The sequence below is a fragment of the Macaca fascicularis genome, chromosome 12 (assembly GCF_037993035.2).
Source record: "Macaca fascicularis isolate 582-1 chromosome 12, T2T-MFA8v1.1".
NCBI lineage: Eukaryota > Metazoa > Chordata > Mammalia > Primates > Cercopithecidae > Macaca > Macaca fascicularis.
The window spans coordinates 136,904,339-136,923,654 of NC_088386.1; the positions used below are offsets into that span (position 1 = coordinate 136,904,339).

The window sequence follows — 19,316 nt, forward strand, 5'->3', positions numbered from 1 at the left end:
TCAATCCCACCTTAGTGTCTCTGCCTCTTCTGGGGGAATTTGTCCCACGCAGAAGTTTTGTGGTAACCCATGCTGTTTTTCCTTAGGCTGCTGATAGGACACTTTCTCCTTTCCATGTGTCTTTCCTGCCTGTCTTGTCTTGCATGGGAGGGATGACTTATTCATCCTCTTTTCCCTTAGCATTGCATCCAGGGCCTCTTATGGCTGGCCCAGGACAGCACCCTGCCCCCGCCGGGGACTGTGGGTCTTGTCCCTTACCTCCCCAACTGCACTGCTTCCACCTGTGCCCTAGGAGCTAAGACTTTTGTTCCTTAGAACTTCCTGCTCTGGACACTCCCCTTTTCCAAACCTGTCCCCCAGGGGGACTCTGGGCTCTCCTGCCTGTAGGCTGAACTTCTCTTGGTGTCTGCGGACCCCGGGGCTGTCTACCCACAGCAGCCCACACCTGGTGCACTACTTTTTGCAACAAATTACTGATGACTTAACCCCACTTTTGAGCCCCCAGTCCCATGGGTGAGAAGCCTCGCATGGTGTGACTGGCATCTCCCCTCTGGGTCTCACAGTCATGGGGTGGGCTGGGCCACCCAAGGCGCCAGGGAAGAGTCCTCCTCTGGGCTCATCCAGGTGCTTCTGGGGGCATCCTGGCTCATCCCGGCGTGGTGAGTCCAGCTCCTTGCGTTGTCAGGCTGAGCCTCGTTTCTGGGCGGTCAACCAAGGGCTCCCCACTCCTAGCCCAGGGCTTCCTCGGCTGCCTCACAGTGTGGCAGCAGCGCCTGCACCCCACGCTGCCCGTCTCCACGTACCTCACACCTCCCAGCTCCCTTCTGCCGACACCCGAGGGCCTGCATGAGTGGGTGAGGCCCACCTGGGTGGTCACCCTTTGCTTAACTCAGAGTCAACTATTTGCATCCACAAAGTCCCCTGGCCTGAATCCAATGTAATCACAGGATAACGTCGGGGCCAGAGCTCACGGGGCCCTCTGAGGGCTCTGCCTGCCACATGGGTCCAAGCAACGTGTTACCAGCTTTGGTGAACTCTGTGCCTCTGGTATGATGACTGGGGCCGCTCATGGCATCTCTCCTGGAGGGGCCTGGTTTTCATTTGATTCTGAACTCCTTGTTTGCCTCTGACCTTGAGTTCACATGGGTTCAAGAAATGTGCGGATTCCCTGGGTTCTTTGTGTTTTTCTTATCAGTACTCTTTCCAGAGTGGCAGCCAGAGGCCTCCATGTCTTTGAAATTAAAAAATGTCACCAAAATGTGGGCATGTCGGCCCCTTTCATTATTTTTACCTACCCTGGCAAGCCCTCCCTACTTGCAGAATCAAATCTACCTTCTGTTTACAGAGGTTCCTTCCACTGCAAAAACAAAACAAACAAACAACAACAACAACAAAAACCATCTCTTCTCCTTCTCCCTCTTCTCTGTTCTTTTGTCCTGAATTCTCAGCCTCCCAATACTGACCCCCTGGACCTGTCCTCCTGGCTTCAGTCTTGAATTTCTCCTTCTCATCTCGGTTTTCCCCAAGGTCCCAGGAGAATTTCAGGTCTTACTCCTCCTACTCAGCTAATCTCAGGATCTGCCGCATCTCATCTGCTGCTCCTGCCCCCACAGCGGCCTCCTTCGGCCTGAGTTTTCATTTTGGATTGTCCACCTCGAGACCCCTGCCCTGTCCTCACCTTGAGAACGCCAGTTACCATCTTCTGATGCGTGTCAGTAGCTCACTTCTCTGTTTTATTAGAGACTCTCAGATCTGATTCCTCAGATCCACTTTATTTTCTCAAACCCCAGTAGACACTAGTTTTATGATTTTTTTTTCCTTTGCGTGTCTTTAAAGAAAGGAGTTCTAGCCTTGTTTGAAGTTGGGAGTGGAGAGGAGCCCATCAGGGACTTTATGTGTCCCCATCCTAATATTTCAGGCTCAAAGGGAAGGCAGAGAGAAGGGTTCCAAGATCCCGCAGCCACAGGGAGCCACTGGGGAGTGTAGGGAGCCAGTAGTGGAGTTCAGGCCCCTCCCAGAGCCGTTCTGTTCCCGAAGTGGGCGGGGTGGGGGGGCGCTCTCTGGTGCACAGTCTTGGTGGTGCACAGTCTTGGTGGGGTCCTCCACCTCCCCAGCTGCTTGCCTCGCAAGGATGGAGGGCTCCCTGGGTCCCCCAGCCACAGCAACCCTCTTTCCTGAGGTCCTAGTGGGATAGAGTTGCCTCCCCAACACCCCTGCAGCTCCCTCCAGTCCTCCCCCTTCTGAGCCAGGGTATGGGGGTACGGGGGTCCCACTTTGGGTCTCTGAGCCAAAGTGCAGAGGACACCTCTGACGTTGATCAGACCTTTGTCTGTATGCATTTTTCTGCTTGGTCTAGAATTTGCTCAACTTTTTTAGTGAAATGTGCTAAATCTATCATTATTGTGTCAATGTTTTCTTATAATTCTGGCAATCACTGTTTCACCTATTTTTAGGCAGGTTGGTTTCATCTGCCCTCGGGAGTCCTCCGAGTCCCTGGTCTCCAGCCCTGAGGAAAGTTTTTCCCAACTTTTTGTAATCTATTGGTCATTGTGGTGGGTTTCGGGATTCAGGCACACCTAAGTCACTAGAGGCCCACACTTGTGACACACAGCAAACCCAGGCAGAGAGTTCAGGGTTGAAATTTTCTAGCCAGCCAGGGGGCTGGGAACACACAGCCGTGCTCCCTGCTGCCCCGTGCCCCTTGCTGAGCCCGGGGGGTGCTAGGGTCCAGTAGGGCAGGCCTGGCACCTCTCCTGGCTCTGCCAAGCTCCCAGCACAGTCTAGAGCCAGCTCTGCATTTGACACAACTTCTTTCACTTTCATGGACTGGTTTTTCCCCTGTTTCACATAAGCCAATGTGTTTGTCAAGAGAAAGTTAATTAAAAACATATTTTTCTAATTAAATGGTAGGCTGTGCTATGCAAACAGTAAGATTCTTGTTTGAGAGCAAATCCCTCCCCGTTTCCAAGGCTACCCTGGGAATTTGATAGAACAGCCGTGCAGGACCAGCCCGTGGCGTCAGGACACGCGCAGAATGCAGCAGCAGTGCCCAAGTAGCTGGTCAGGTCTCCGAGCAGGCGGGAGGCCTGGCACTCACCCAGCATCACCCACAGCCTCATGTGGGCTCAGAAAGGCCCCCCATGCCACCCTTGGACTGACGCCTGGTCACAGCCTCCGTGGCTCAGGGAAGCTCATGGCGTCCTTGGACTCTTGCCCAGGCCTCCTTCTCCTGTTGTGCCCACGTGCCACACCCACCCCCCCAGCTCCCCACATCCCCAGTGCCAGCCCTGGAGTTCACCAGCCTGTGGGGGCTCAACTCAGCATCAGTCACAGGTTCTAAAAGTTTCCAGGGTTCACACATGCCCAAAGCTAGCAGAGCAGCTTAGGGCCGGCAGGGCCCACAAGGTGGACACTGAGCCACAGTCGGACTTGATTTCTCTCAGTGTTTTGTCAAGAATTTTTGCATCTGTAATTCCTTTATGGTGACATATTTTTCAGATTTGTGTTAAGAAAATTTTTTTATTTTATAAAATGAATTGGTGGGCTTTCCATTTTTTCCATCACCTGGAACACTCTAACTTTTCTTGAAAGGTTCGTTGAACTTCCCTGTACATATTCCGCAGCTCCTGTCATTGTGAAGAATACAACTGAATTCCCTTTCCAATCTCTTTTCTGTCAAGGGTCTGTTTTAGTTTTCCATTTCTTCTGGGGTCAGTTTTGCACTATGGGAGCGTAACTCATCTTACACGTTCAGTACATTGCCAAAGACCTGCACATACATCTGCTCAGCATCACCTTCGTTATATACATGGTCTTGTCAGCAGTTACACCTGCCTTATATGCATAGTTGTGCCTTATTTACATGTGGAGTTATAGCTGTTTCTGTCCTTCGTATTGGAGATTTGTTTCTTTCCCTTAGTCTGATTTTGCCAGCAGTTCATGTTTTATTCCTCTTTTCAAAGAATCAATTTATCTCTTCTTTTATTTTTGTCTAGTTTATCGATTTCAGCTTTTGTTCTATGAACACTCTATTTTTATTTTTAGTTTACTTCTTTAAAAAATGTTTTGAGGGTCTCGCTCTGTCACCCAGGCTAGAGTGCAGTGGCATGACTTCGGCTCACTGCAGCCTCTACCTCCTGGGCTCAAGCGATCTTCCTACCTCAGCCTCTTGAGTAGCTGGAACTACAGGCATATGCCACTATACCTGGCTAACTTTTGTATTTTTGTTTGTTTGTTTGTAGAGATGGTATTAAACCATATTGCCTAGGCTGGTCTCGAACTCCTGCATTCAAGTGATCCACCCACCTCGGCCTCCCAAGTGCTGGGATTACAGGCATGAGCCACCACATCCAGCCAACACTCTCTTTTTGTTGTAATTTTTCTGATTTCTTGAAAGGAATAAGTAATTTGTTTATGTTTGGGCTTTGTCTTTCAATAGTAAGAGCATTTAATGTGATCCTATTTTCCCTAATTGTGGTTTGGTATGTGTCCCATCAGATTTTGATGTGAGTTCTTTTCCTTTTTACTAGTTTTCTAGATGTTTCCATTTTTATTTCTTCTTGAATTCGAGGGTTATTTGAAAGCGTGAGTGCGTGTTTGTGCCACTTTTGGTTGCTTATGTCATCTTCCTGGAGAGGCTGTGGCTTGGGCAGGGATGATGGTTTTCTTTTGATCAGCTTCTGGGTGGATCTGTGTTTATGCTCCTGCTTTGTCAGTTGTTTGTTGGTAATTCGCTTTTTTGGTTTGGTTTTGTCTATTTGTTTGTGATGTGTTTAGAGAATACTGGACAAGCTGATTGCAAAGTTTACAGGAAAGAATAGATGTTTGAGATTTTCCAAGAAAATTTTGAAAGTGAATAGTACAACAGGCTATAATGCTAGTACGGTCAAAGCAGGAGAGGCTGGCAGAATAGATACAGAGGCAGCAGGGCAGGCCACAGTCCAGAGGAGGCCCTGCCACCATGAACTAGCATCAGACCCTGCCCTCTGTCTGGCCCCAGAGTCCCACTGTGTGGAGTGAAGGGCTCTGACACCCTTGTATCTGAGGACTGTCCAGAGCTAACTCTGTCCCGTGACTGGCCTGAGGGCAGGATGGGGCAACTGGCCAGTGCAGGGAGCCCAGGGGATACCTGCCAGTGGGCAACCGAATTGGCCCATCGTCGCCCAGTGGATAAATAGGTATCAGACTGAGGACCCCAATTCCAAGAGCCCAAAGGATGGATTTGGCAAGTGTTTGTGGCCTGCCCTGTCCTCTGTGCAGCCAGCAGGATGCTTAACGAGGCCTTTGTCCCTTCTGCTCATGTTCAGATATTTCCCACCCTTCCATGCAAGCCCTTCATTTGTAACAGCTTCCCTGGGGGCATCTCAGAGTCCACAGCATCCTCCCAGCCTTTTTTTTTTTTTTCTTTTTTTTTTTGAGACAGAGTTTCACTCTTGTTGCCCAGGCTGGAGTACAGTGCCGTGGTCTTGATTCACTGCAACCTCTGCCTCCCAGGTTCAAGTGATTCTCCTGCCTCAGCCTCCCAAGTAGCTGAGATTACAGGCGCCCGCCACTATGCCCGGCTAATTTTTTGTATTTTTAGTAGGAACGGGGGGACTTCATCGTGTTGTCCAGGCTGGTCTCGAACTCCTGACCTCAGATAATCTGCCCATCTCGGCCTCCCAAAGTGCTGGGATTACAGGCATGAACCATCACACCCTGCCCCAGCCTTCTTTTGGTCCCAACGAGACCCCTGTGAGGCTGCCTCATACCTGCGCCCCAGATGGGGAAACTGACACTGGAGCCCCACATGCTGGCTCCAAGCCCAGGCTCTGCCCTGCTCGGGCTCCAGGGTAGGAGCCCCTGGAGCCCAGGCTCATCCCTGAGCACTCAGCTCTGGGGGAGAAGGGCTGGGGTTCTTTTCTGCAGCTACTTAAACTCTCAGACCGAATCCACGTTTTCAAGGTTTGTTTTGCCAGCCTGCCTCTCACACAGCATCAGGATTTAGAGCCAAAGGGACACAAGAGATGAGAGCAACTCCCTGGGGCCAGTGGGGCTGTGCATTAAAGGAGAACCATTCAATTATTACGGTTCATTCAAATTCCATAAAAGCTGAGTCATTACAAGAGGTTTGGGACCTCTTAAAACTGCCATGAAATATTTGAAGAAAACTTCTGCTTTTCTACTGGAAAATTATATAGAAAATTATAATTTTCAAAATTGCACAAAGGGTGAAGCATCACAATCTGAGGTGCAAGCATTGTCTTCCTTCTTTTCCTTTTTTAAAGTAACAAAGTGTTGGACCAAAAAAAAAAAAAAAGTGTTTCCAGAGTCCGGCCACCCCAGAAGGAGCTAGCCATTTCTCCCACAAAACCCTCGGGAAGGTGCAAGGGTGGGGGCTCATCAAGACCTGACCAGGCCAACTTGCAGTCAACAAGCTTCCAGTGACAGATAACTTGCAAGCTCCTTCACACATCTGGGGGCCTCTCAAGGCCCAACAGCTGCCAGCTCTGGGGCTCAGGGGACCTCACGCGTGCCATCCTCCCTCCTGGGGTGACAGGGAGGCGGGATTCCTGCAAGCAGGAGGAGAAGGCGGCAGTGTAGGGTGGGGGCGCCACGGGGAAGGTTATGCACAGAGGGCAGCAGGTGCACATGGTTGAAGGGGTGGTGAGTTCCCCGGGCAGTGTCCTGGGGGCAGCTGGGAGCACCACAGGCCCAGAGCAAGGCAGTGGCATGGCCAATGATATTCAAGGGAAATGCACCCTCAGCCGTCATGGGGTAGCAGCGCCTGGGGACAGTGAGGAAACTGAAGGGTTGTCACTGGTCCCAAGTGGATAATGGTGGTTTGGACAGGCTGATGGCAGAGGGGCTGAGAAGAGGGCGCAGGGGTGAGGGACATAGCAGGGATCATGGGCCATCCCACCTTCATGGGCTCTGGAGCTCCTGAGCTCAGTATGGGACTAGCCATGTCCCCAGGTGGGAGCTGAAGCAGGAGAACACACAGTGTAATGCCAGAAGGGGCAAGCAGGGCCTGAGCCAAACACGCACCAGGAGCCTTGGGGAGGGTCACCTCAGGCTTTATCCCAAGGGCAGTAGGAGTCACCAAAGCTGGAAGCAGGGCAGGGATGCCACTGATGTGCCCTCTGAGACCACTGGCTGCAGCAGAGAACCTGCCAAGCCTGAACCTTTGCCCATGCTGGACCAGACCCCCAGGTCTGAGGTGAGGGTTTCACTGCAGGGCCTCCCACCCCCACTGTCTCCAGGTGGGCCCTGTGTCTCCTTCCCCCAGGAGCAACTGGACATGCTGCACCAGGCCCTTGATGAGAGCAGGAGGCACAATCAAGGCCTGGCCAAGAAGGGGAAGCTGCTGGAGGAGCAGCTCACCAACTTGGAGCACAGGTGCCAGGAGGCTGAGGGATCGCTGGAGCCCCTGCGACAGGTGAGGGTGCCCAGGAGGGCAGGGTACGCTGTCACCAGGAGGCGGTGAACAGGCTTACAGGGGAGAGGCCCTGTGGTCCTTTGCAGAATCAGCCTCTCAGCATGATGGGAGGCCTAGAGAGATGCTGGAGGCAAGTGTGCAGGCCTGCAGAGACCCAGGCCCCATCCAGTTCCCTGCTGACAGATGGGGAAACTGAGGCTGGAGGGGCCCACAGGGAGTCAGGGGGCTGGATTTCTTGCCGTCAGTAAGCACCCCTACAACAGAGGAGTCAGCTGTGGACACGCTGTTTAGGAGAAAATAAGCTGAGGCCAGAGCCAGCCTTAGATGGAACGACCCTGCTCTCAGAAACTCGGGCCCTCCCAATCCCTGGCCCACGCCCAGCATCTCCGGCCCAGGTGCTCTGGCGGCCACAGCAGCTCAGCGGGGGGCAGGAGGCGGCCGAGGCGCAGGCAGAGAGGCGCGTCCTGCAGGAGCAGACGGCGGCACTGCGCACCCAGCGGTCGCGTCTGCAGGGGGAGCTCGCGGCGCTGCGCGCTCAGCTCGCACAGGTAGGCGGCCGCGGTGGTCCTTAGAGAGGCGGGAGGAGCTCGTGGCGGGGATCCGCACGGGCGCAGCTGGGTAAGGCGCTGGCCCACGCAGGCTTCTGTGTCCTCACCTGCCGGTGGGGTGGCACTAAGCTCAGGGTCCGGACGCCCGCAGGTGGCCACAGACCTACCAGTGGTGTCGTGTGCGCCCTGCCTTGACTCTCCCTGGGCAGGCACCTTGGGTGGGGGCATAACCCTGGCTTTGTCTCCAGTGTCTGAGCCCAGCTTTGCTGGAAACCGAGTGACCTGACACACTGCGCACCCCAGAGCCCCAGAGGTCCCTGCTTATGGTGGAGATCGCCCCTCCCCTGGGGTGTGGCTGGAGCAACAGGTGGGCCAGCCTGTGCAGGTGCCCCACAACCTCCCCTCTCAAAGCTCGCAGGGACAGTGGCCACTGAGCTCCCGGTAGGGCCTGGGCAGACAGGGTGAGAGACCAGGAAGAGCTCAGTGGTCAAGGGGTGAAGTGACGGTCTTCACCCAGTCCTGTCATCCCCTGGCCTCCTGGGTGCAAGACAGGGTTTCGAAACCAAAAGGTCAGACAAATGTAGACCACCGTGTCCAGAGGTGGGCTGCAGAGGTGAGGCTGGGTGGAGGCACCCTGCTGGTGGGTGCGTGATCCAGTGATCCTGACCACTGAGCTCGGCCCCCAGGCCGCACGTGGACCCGGCTCCCACGCATGAAACCTGAGGTAGCAGAGCCATTCGCGGGGAGATGAGGGGTGCACAGCCGCCAGGTTCACTGATAGGGAAAGAGCCCGAGAAAGAGGAAATGGCGTTCCAGGAAGCAGGCAGAGCTTCTCAGAGTCCACACCCCAGCCATCACTCTCTGCGCCCACCAAGGAGGCGCCAGCTATGTGCAGCACCCCCTCCCCATCACCTGAGAGGCGGCTCTCTTGTCCTCTGTGAGCACTCGACCCACACCCAGGCACTCACTCCACCCACACCCAGGCACTCACTCCACCCACACCCAGGCACTCACTCCACCCACACCCAGGCACTCACTCCACCCACACCCAGGCATGCACCCTGGGAGTCTCGCTGCCCCCCATAGCAGGGGCTGGGTGCATGCAGGGGCCCCCACCTGGCAAGTGAGGGCAGAGTGGGCACATGGTCCCAGCCCACAGGGTGGCCTCACACTGATCCCTCTTTCTGTTCATCCTCCTCTCCTTGACACCAGCCCCTCGAGCTGTCTGCACAGTTGGGCTCCTCCCTGATGGGGATATGGTGGCTGTCCAGGGCTGCAGGGCTGGACACTGCCCTTTCTACAGCATGGGTTGTTTAAATGACTCCAGGGCACCATCAGGGTCCTGCACAGGGACTGTTTGGCTCACAAATGGGGCTGACTGGAGAGGCTGGTGCATCACATGGGCACATGGGCACAGCCCCCACCCACCCTGTGGGTCCAAGAGTGCAGGGTAGGGTAGTGCTGGTGGCCTAAGGCCAGAGTCCCTGCGGAAGCTGTGCCCACCTCCCTCTGGACCAGACGGTTTTGGAGGAGCTGCCTCCAGCTTGGCATCCCTGGACCCTGTTGCCCACTACCCAGGTCTCCTCATGACCCCTTGACCCCAGAGCCCCACACCCACCCCCTGTCAGCTACTCTCCTGCCACCCTTGCCCATACAGCCACAGAGTGGCTGCCGAGGTCAGGGAGAGCCATGGGAGAACCTGTGGGTCACCCCGCTGGAGGGACAGGCCTGGAAAGCCAAGCCGGTGTTGGTGGCACCACGACCCATGCACAAGCTCTCACCTCCAGCGCCCAGGGGGCCGAGCTTGTTCTCCTTGGGAAGTTTGTTTGCCATCCCAGGCCAGATGGCACAGGGGGAGGGGCGAGAAGGGCGGGTGTCTTTGGCCTTCCATCGTGGAGCCTGGGGGACAGCCCCTTGTCCCTCTGCTGGGTGCTGCTGAGGCCCTGCAGGAGCAGGGAAGGTGCCCACATGGCCCAGGCTGGCCCTGCAGAGCGGGCTACACCAGCTGTAGGCCCAGGGTTCTGATGCCCTCATAGCCCGCCTCTGGGAGTAGGCAGGAGGCCCCAGAGTGGGATGGGGCTCCAGAGGAGGCAGCCGGAAGGAAGATGGGCACTCGGGATGGGGGAGGGGAGGATGGCATCTGCTGAGCTGGTCCCTGAAGGGTCAGTGCCCCCATCTATGAAGTGGGGAAGGCAGGTGCTGAGGCCTCAGGGGTGAACCCCAGAGCAGGGTGGCACTTCCCAAGGCCTCACTGCCACCTGCACAAGGCCCTGCAGCCCAGCCTGCCCAGGGGACAGGGGCCAGCAGGCGAGGGCAGTCACGAAAGCCACCAGCCAGCTTGTCCACAAAGGACTACCTGCCCTCCAGAGGAGGGCCGGCCAGTGGGGTCCAGTCACCAGCCCCTGCTGCTGTTCCTGAAGGGGGCCCAGCCCTGGGCCATGGAGCCAGGGTGTTGGGGCCTGCCGTGGACGCTGCTGGGGGTGGGGGAGCAGGGGCTTGCATCAGCCCTGGTTGCGACAGCACTGCCCGGGGACGCAGAGCCAGCTGTGGGCACAGTGCCCGCCGTGAGTCCCTGGAGCCCGAGGAGGGGGAGGGAAGGAACAGCTAATGAGTTCCAGGAGGTCAGCTGTGAGGGGCCCACAAACCCATAAACCCTTTATTGGTGTCTCAGGAGGGGAAACCCGGATGTGGCCGTTTATTTATTTTGGATTTCACTTTTCTCTTCTCTTTATAACATGCACTTCCAGGAGTGTAACTGGATTTTTAAAGAAACAGGACTTCCTTTTTCAGTGCAGGGGGACTCTGTTTTTCTCAGTCCTGAAGAAGAAAGGAATCGTTATTCTTCGCACAGTTCCAACCACTGACCCCGTAACTAACTTTCCCCACGCGAATTATCCCTTCTGTCTCAGGGCCCGAAACCAGGCCTGCTCCAGCCCTGAAGCCGAGAGGGCAGGTTTGTGGTGTGCCGAGTGTGTGCACTGAGCCCCAGGTCTGCTGCCCAATCCTGGGCCAGGCCCAGCACCCAAGAGAGGGCAGTGGGGCCGACAGAGGACTGACCTGGCATTCCAGCCCAAGACTGTCGCCCCTGTGGACACAGCCCCAGCAGGCAGGACTCTCGGGGCTGGGCACAGCAGAGCCCAGAGGGAGCCTGGTTTGGAGAGCAGGGCAATGGGTTCCAAGCCTGCCTTAGCACCTGCCTGGCCCAATAAGCCTCTGACATCATGGGATCCCATCCACACCAACCACCCATGAGGCATGCCCCAGGCCATCTGGGGGCGCTGGAAGCAGGCTGTCTGGGGCTGGTGGACGGTGTTCCTTGCCTAGTGCTCTGTAAGACAGAACTCTTAGATCCAATCCTTTCCTCTAGAGGGCCCGTTCGCAAGGGAACAAAAGGTCCCTGCCAACTTTCCCACAGAAAATGTCTGTTTCCTGGGTAGCCTTCCCTGATATTTAACGTGCAGCTTATCCTTCCTGACCTGTATCGATGGGGTGGGGAGTGGGTGACTAAGGAGGGGGCTCACTGGGGCAGCCTGCAGCCTACAAGGAGGACGGACAGTGGGGATGGTGCTGCCAATGCCACAGGCTTGTTGGGACTGAGACAGCAAGTATGCCTGGCTCTCAGGGCCTGTGCCTGTACGAGCTCAGCAGATCCTGAGTGCCAGCAGCAGAAGGCAAGTGCCAGAGAGTGCAGGGGATCATGGCTCATGAGGCTTGGAGGAACACTGAGAAGACGTTTGCGGGGTAGCTCCTGGAATGTCACCTTAAGAGATGTAGAGAGCCCCCCATTAAGGATGTTGATGGGGACATCTGCTGCTCTGTAGCTGGATGGGGACTGGCCCCATGCTCCTCCTTAAGCTGTCACTCTGGCTGCAGATGTCAGATAGACCTGGGTGAGGCCGGGGTTCCTGGCCCAGGGCAGTGCCCTTCCTGACCCTGCCAGCTCTTAGGGGAATTCAGAGTCCTTCCCAGAGGCATCCCTGTGCTCCCAGAGGAGGGCTGGCCTGACCTCACTTCCTGCCACGAGGCCACAGGTTCTGCCTCCTGGGCTCTCTGCAGACGGAGCAAGAGACACTGAAGAGGGAGGAGGATGTGGTGAGGCTGGGGGCTGAGAAGGAGCAGCTGGACCAGTCTCTGAACAGCCTGCACAAGGAGGTGGATGGAGTCCGGAGGCAAAATCATCAGCTGCAGGTCAACTGGGCCAGCAGAGCTCTGTGTACCCCAGACTTGGGAACAGACGTGGGGTGGGATCCAGGAGGGTGTCAGTTCCAGAGGGGTGGCTGGTGTACCTCCATCTCACATGTGCACACATGGGTAGGGTGGCTGGCTGGACCAGCTTGTGCATGTGATGGATACAGACTCACATCAAGGCCCCAGGCAGAGCTGGAACCAGGACCCAAGGCTCCTGCCCTTCTTGAGACATTGAAGTCCCCGTGGGAGCCAGGCCTGGGCTCTATAAAGCAGCACAAGGGTCAGACGAGGGAGGTCAGAGAGACCTGCGGGACAGGGCCAGAGGCTGCTGCCTGCTTGTGTTGGGGCGCGGGCCAAGGGGCCTGACACCCACAGAAGGGGCCTCAGAGGCTTCATTCTCCCTGTCCACATTGGACATACCCCCATCCTCAGAGACCAGCAGGGGATGGGGGCAGGATGGGCAAGAATCAAACTTTGATGCCCTCCAGACACCCAGCCCAGACAAAGGGAACCTGGGATGCCATTAAAACAGATTTTAGGCCCACGCTGGAGGCTGCGGCTTAGTCTCCAGCCCAGCCAAAGCCAAACCCAAGGTCTGTGGGCTGAACATGTGCACCCAACCCCAGGTCTGCTGGGCAGTCCTAGCCAGGGTCAACACCGGCAGAGGACAGTGGGGCCCACAAGGGGAGGTGGGACATCCTGTGGCACTCCTGCTCTGGGATTCTGTGTGGCCCTCGGTGAGAGACAGCAGTGAGACGCCCACGTTCTCACTCCAGGCCCAGATGGTGGAGATGGAGCAGGCCCACACCCAGCAGCTCCGGGACCTGGCGGCCCAGCACCAGCGGGACCTGGCCACAGAGGCAGAGCGTCTGCATGGGGACCAGTCACAGGCCACACAGGCCCTGGAGTCCCAAGAATGGACCCACCAGCAGCGGGTGAAGATGCTGGAAGAGCAGGTAAGGTTGGGACCCCAACCCCCTGGGTGAGGGCAGAGGGAGGGAGGGAGGACTGGCATCCCCGCAGCAGCACCCAGTAGGGGTGACTTCCTGAAGTCTTCTAGCAACAGGGGCTCTCCACTGCCACCCAGTGGGCTCCAGACCCGCTCTGGGCACTTCTTTGCTCTCGAGGGCACGAGGTTTACCTCATATCCCAGTGAGGTCACTGGGAGGTGGAGCGTGGATTCTGGGGCAGGTCACCACCCTCTCTGAGCCTCCATTGCCCTGTCTCTAAAGTGGGGTAGGCAGGACAGCTCCTGTGAGGGGTCACTGGGAGACTGAGCTGTCGCTATGTGTGAGGTGCTTAGACAGCACCCGGCACACACGGTTGTAGCAGAGGCAGCCCCTGCACCTGTCCTTCAGAGTCACGAAGGGAAAACAATGGTGCGCGTGGCACATGTGGGGATGAGGTGGGCACAGTGAGGCGTTGTGCACGGCACACCCACACATGCATAGGTGCACGTGACAGACCTGCTGGGCTGAACCACGGAGCCTTGGAGCTCAGAGCTGTCAGGACCTTAGAGCTGTCTGTTCATTTTACAGATGAGGAAACTGAGGCCCAGGAGGTGACCTGACTGCCCAGTGTCATCCCCAAGTTAGGGCCCATGACCACCAGGGCACTTTTGCTAAATTTATTAGCAAAAGGACATTTATTTATTTCCTTATCATTCTGAGTGCCTTTTTTTTTTTTTTTTTTTTTTTTTTGAGATGGGGTCTCACTCTGTTGCCTGGGCTGGTATGCAGTGGCACGATCTCGGCTCACTGCAACCTCTACCTGCTGGGTTCAAGCGATTCTCCTGCCTCAGCCTCCAGAGTAGCTGGGATTGCAAGCACCCACCACCATGCCTGGCTAATTTTTTTGTATTTTTAGTAGATACGGGGTTTCACCATGTTGGCCAGGCTGGTCTTGAACTCCTGACCTCAGGTGATCCTGAGGCCCAAGGCCCGCCTCAGTCACCCAGAGTGCTGGGATTACAGGTGTGAGTGAGCCACTGCACCTGGCCTCATTCTGAGCGCTTTCATGGCCTGAATAGAAGCAGGCCCATCCACCCAGGGTGCGCAGTGGCCATAATCCTGAGGCCTCCACAGGTGGGCAGAGTGGGCATCCGTGGTGAGAGGCAGAACTGCGCATCCCTCTGGCAGCAAGGGAGTCGGTCTGATGTCTGCTTGATGTTTCTGTCCCAGGCATGCCACCTCTCCTCGGAGCTGTGGACTGAGGCCTCCAGCCCTTCCTGTCACAGAGCCCTCCATGCCTCTGTGCCCTGGGGCCCTGGCCATGCAGCCTGCCCACCTGACCTAAGCCACCGTTCTGTCCCCAGGTGGCCGGCCTGAAGGAGCAATTGGACCAGGAAGTGCAGCGGCGGCAACAGGCCCACCTCGACCAGGCCTTCCAGACAGGACAGTGAGGCCTGCTGCACACCACCCAGCAGCCTAGCCGCCTTCAGCCCTGACAGGCCTGCAGGGGGCCCTGGGGAAGGTGCTGGAGGCGCTGGGCTGCTGGGGGAACCACTGTTGGGAAAACCAATGCCATGTGCTCTGCACAAGAGAGACAAAGCTCAAATGGGGTGGGCACGATGCCAGCAGAAAGCACAGGGTGCAGGTAGCCACCAGCCGGGCTAACACTCACTCCTCAGGGTCCCCAGGCAGTGGCGCACTCTGAGCCCATTGGCCACAGAGCTCCTCTGGCCCCTGGGGACTCGGCCTGCAGCTGGTGCTGGACCACACTGCAGGTCGTTCATCGCTGACAGCCCCTTCCCCTCCGGCAGAGAGCAGGGGCTTGGGCATCCTCACACCCTACCCCCGCCTGGCGTCCTCACAGCCTGCCCCTGCCTGGCACACCATTTCCACTTTGGAGGAGCTGGTCTGGCCAGACCCCCGGGGCCAGGCCCTGTCAGGCTGGCTTCCCCGGCTTCATTCCGTGCCCTCAGCTCTGTAAACACGGGAAAACACGTGGAAAACATTTCCACCAACTGGAGCCAAAAACATAATGTCCTGTAAGGCCAGCCGCCACATCCCCACGCCCAGCGGCTGCGAGCCTCCGCATCCAGGAACTGCGGCCGTCACGGTGGCAGGTGGCTGGAAGTGACTCAGATTCAAGTCCCCGTGACTCACTGGCCGCCAGAAGCAGGGGAGTGTAACACTTAAAGCTGTTACAGAGCCTCCCATGTTCCTGGCCTGGAAATGCTGGGAACGGTCCTGCAGGATTCCGGCCGGGTTGCTATGGAGACCCAGGCGGCCATCTTGGGCCTATGGCATGGGCCACCTGTGTCCATCTGTGCTCCTCGTCTCCATCACCATTGCTCAGAGTGACTTGTTCTCCTCTCCAAAGGGCCGCATGCTTTATAGGTGGTCATTTGTGATATCTGTGGGGCACCAGCCAGCCCAGTGAATCCCTGCATGTACCACAGGGGCCTCCCGCCCCGGCCGCAAGGACTCTGGCCTAGGGGTGCAAGGCCAGAGGCTCCCGGCCCCCACCCCATCACAGTTACTGTGAGCCGCAGCTCCATGTGCAGCAGTGTCTATTTCAAGATCACTCTGGGACTTAAAATAGTCTGTCCTGGCACACCTGGTTTTCTGGTGGACTTAGTAATGGAGTTACCATATGCTGTAAATTGTGCAAAATCAATAGCTAAAGAGAGGTGGTCAAATAGGCTGCTTCCTGTCTGTCACCTCTGCCTGATTGTTGGGGGCTGTGTTGAGAAGGATTCTGAGGTTCAGCCTGGGCTCTGAGGGGAAGAGCTTGGTGACCCATGAGCAGAGGTTACTGTGGGCAAAGGAGGAGTCAATGGTGGCACAGGTGCCCTAATAGGCACTCCCTGCCGTGGCCAGTCATGGGTGGAGGACAGCAGGCAGGCCTGCCCCCACTGCTGGAGAACGCTCTGCCAGATGGCAGGTGGAGAGGGTCACTGAGAGGCAGCGTGTGGTGCTAGGGCCTGGCACTTAGTAGGTATGTCCCTTCCCTGCCTTCCCTCCCCATCCGCATTCTCCTCAGAGAGGGGGACTCCCACTCCGCAGCCCTATTTAGACAGCCCGCTCTCCGGCAGTTTCAGGACCCTCCCTGCCCTGGCTGCTCATGGTGAACATTTGAAATGCACGTAGGGGCCTCAGAATTTTGAAATTTAACAAATAGTTAAATCAGCATAGGAGATGCTATTTTAACTTGTTCAACCTAAAGGCATGTATTTAGGAAAAGAGGATTTTTCTAGTGGAAATACGTTGGCATGTTCTTAAACATGTCCAGCGGTCGTGCGTGGGCCTTTGTGTTTGGGTCTCATGATGACTGAGAACTGTGCTGGGGTTTGGAGAGCTCTCCCTCTGTTCTCACAGCAGCCCTTCGAGCACCTGGTTTGCAGATGGGGAGGAAGCCTTGCTGTGGGACAACACTCTGCACCCGGTCGTCAGGAGAGGGTCAGGCCAGGGACCTGACAGCCCAGGTCAAGGCTCCCTCTCCACTGGCCTTGCCCCAGGCCCATCTGCCCAGTGAGGGGCAGGCAGAACCCACGATAACCAGAGGACATGCCCCAGAGGCTGGGGTCCCCCTGCCCCTTCGTGAAGGCAAGGCCAAGGGAAGAGGGGGCTGGACCCCTTCCCATGCCCTCCGCAGCGTCGAGGGGAAAACACCGTGCGTGGCTTGCAGCCAGCCCAGGCCTGCCTGGACGGGGGTCCCAGCTGTGCCCCCAACAGCTGTGGAACCCTGGACAGATTCTTTAGGTTTTGGTTTCCCTGTCTATAAAGTGGGGTGATCCCAGCCCCAGAGGGCCCTGGTGTGTCCTCCGTGAGGGATCACCCAAGCTGAGGCCAGAAGGACTCAGCTAACGGTGGAGGGACTATCACCTGCCGCAGCCACAGCTCTGGGAGTGCCATGTCCATCTCCCTGCTGCCATCCCCAGCCTGCAGAGCAGCCTCGGCCATGGTCCAGCGGCGCCGGGGTGTTCGAGGGAGCAGCCCCTGAGGCCAGCCTGGTGGAGGCGGCGCAGATCCGTGGTGCTCCCAAGGGGAGGGCAACTCTCAGGGTCTGCCTCTAGAACCCACAGTGAGTCTGGGTGTCGGTGGAAACTCGGAGGTGGCCCTCAGGCCTGTCCCTGCAGGGGATGGACCCCCAGAACCACCTCATGGAGCTGGAGCCACACATAACACTTGCGGCCTCAGAGGCCTCCACAGTCTGGCTCTTCCTCTGCCTGCCCTCTCCGGGGGGCAGAGGGGATAAATGTGCCCAGGGTTTCTGAAAGCCAGGAGACCCTCCCCCACACAAGGCAGGGATGCAGGCAGGGGCCCAGCTCCTGTCTGAGACAGAACACAAAATCCCTTCGGATTCCTGCCACCCTTGAGGCTTGCTGAGGAATGTGGGGCATGCAGGGGGTGTTGGTGGGTCCTATCTGGCCTCTGGCCAGGAAGCTCTGATGCTCTGACAGGACCTCAGGTGCCTGGGTCAGGGGGCAGCACTCTGCAGGCATCCAAGGATGGGGATACAGACCAACGCAGGGAGGGGACAAATGGGAGAGGAAGGCCCCCTGGGGAGGGGCCACTGGAGGAGGGGCCACATTGAACACAGACGGCAGCACCCCATGGCAGGCCAGCCCTCTGAAGCACCCCAGGTTGAGGGAAGCACAAGCTTTGGTTGGCTGAAGCTGGGGCAGGAAGTGGGCCAGCTGGAACCAAGAGCATTGTTTATCTGGGCTTCCAAAACATTCATACTTTTCAAATTAATTGCAAAAGAAATGTTAGCAGGGAAACATAGAAAGAAGAATGTAACCACCACCATGATTTGTGACCTGCAGAGCCCCTGAGGTGACACCCAGCTTTTTCTAGCACACGTGTGCTTAGGACGGTTGAGGCTATAGCATGGATGCTACTCAGAGTACTATTTTTTAAAACTTTTGCTTGACACGATACCATTAGAGTTTTCCAGAATCACTAAAAACGCCTCAGAGCAGGTTTTGTTGCTGCAGGGCCTGAGTGCCCCTCCACTGCTGGCTGTCCCCGCCGTCCTGGAGCCCTGTGGGCTCTGTCCTGTCTTGGGCACTTGGGAGACGGACGAGGCTCCCAACGGGAGGCAGGGTCTCATCACCCCCAGGATAGGGAGAGCCGATGCCTGAGCCCATGCAGCAGTGAACATCCTGGGAAGGAAGTGTTGAGCCCCAGTCCCGTCGTTTCCTTAAGATCAACCACAGAAGTCCCGTCATGGGAGTCAACGTGTGCGCGGCTCTGTGTGCATGAGAAGAGGAGGTGCAGGGCAGGCTGCGCGGCCCCCACACTCCCTCAGGGGGCCAACTGCACCAAGACTCCAACCGTCCACACAGGACAGTGACCAGGTGAGCAGGTGGAGCGGTCCTTGGCCTCTGTGACCTCCTGGCCTCATTCCACAGCATGTAGAGGTTTACTTGGGATCGGGGCTTCTGGGGCAGGAGACCTGCACTCCACCTGCCACTTCTGGGAGAGAAGGAGAAAAAGTTAGGGTGGGCTACAGCCAGCCAGCTCCTGCCCCTGGCAGCCCAGGCCTGAGCCCCCTGGGATCTCCCACCCCTACCCTGTAAGGACCAGACAAACAGGCCCAGCCGACCAGGTGCAGGTTGAGGAAGGCACTCCCCACCTTCGCCTGCGTGGAGCCCCGAGCCTTGGGGCATCCTGAGGGCAGCTCCCGGGGCACCCCATCTAAATTGCACACACACTCAGGCCCTAAATTAAAATGTCACAGGCCGGTTGGGGAGGCTCGGGTTTCCTGGCCACGGAACATGAGCCTGCTTGATAAAACAATTTTGGTTTTGATAAATGTGGATTTTCTGTGGCAGAGACAAAGGCGCCCTTGAGTCCAGAGGGGAGCCTAAAACAGCACATTGCTGAAAAGTATTTCCTGATAATATTTTTAGCACCTGAAAAAAACATTTTTTTCTCTTTTTTGCCTGCAGAGTTGTGTGCGTGTGTGTGTGTGCGTGTGTGTGTGTGTTTTTAATGAAATGTAATGCCCAGCAGCAATGGAGCCTTGTGTTAACCCCCAGATCCCCGGGCCCGGCTGAAAATCTGCACAGGGCGCAGGCCAAGGCTGGTCAGCAGGGTACGGGCCCAAGGAAGAGTGGTCTCTCTGGGCCATGACCAGGGTCTGGCCCACGGCCAGCTGCTCCCCAGGCCCACCAGCTCTGACTCTCTGGGACAAGGATGAACCTAAGCGTT

General features: G+C 56.9%; 1 protein-coding gene across 3 annotated transcripts in view; it reads left to right on the top strand.

Moving 5' to 3' along the window:
* The window catches only part of CROCC2 (ciliary rootlet coiled-coil, rootletin family member 2), an 81,456-nt gene extending 65,658 nt beyond the window's left edge, over window positions 1-15,798 (top strand). For 2 of the 3 annotated variants that reach the window (XM_045368132.3, XM_045368133.3), the window contains 5 exons: window positions 7,268-7,417; window positions 7,813-7,965; window positions 12,022-12,153; window positions 12,930-13,109; window positions 14,468-15,798. In XM_045368132.3, the coding sequence (XP_045224067.2) occupies window positions 7,268-7,417; window positions 7,813-7,965; window positions 12,022-12,153; window positions 12,930-13,109; window positions 14,468-14,554 (702 nt within the window). In that variant the 3' untranslated portion in view covers window positions 14,555-15,798. The remainder of the gene's footprint in view (window positions 1-7,267; window positions 7,418-7,812; window positions 7,966-12,021; window positions 12,154-12,929; window positions 13,110-14,467) is intronic. The other variant, XM_045368135.3, reaches the window with a different exon arrangement.
* The last annotated feature ends 3,518 nt before the right edge of the window (window positions 15,799-19,316 follow it).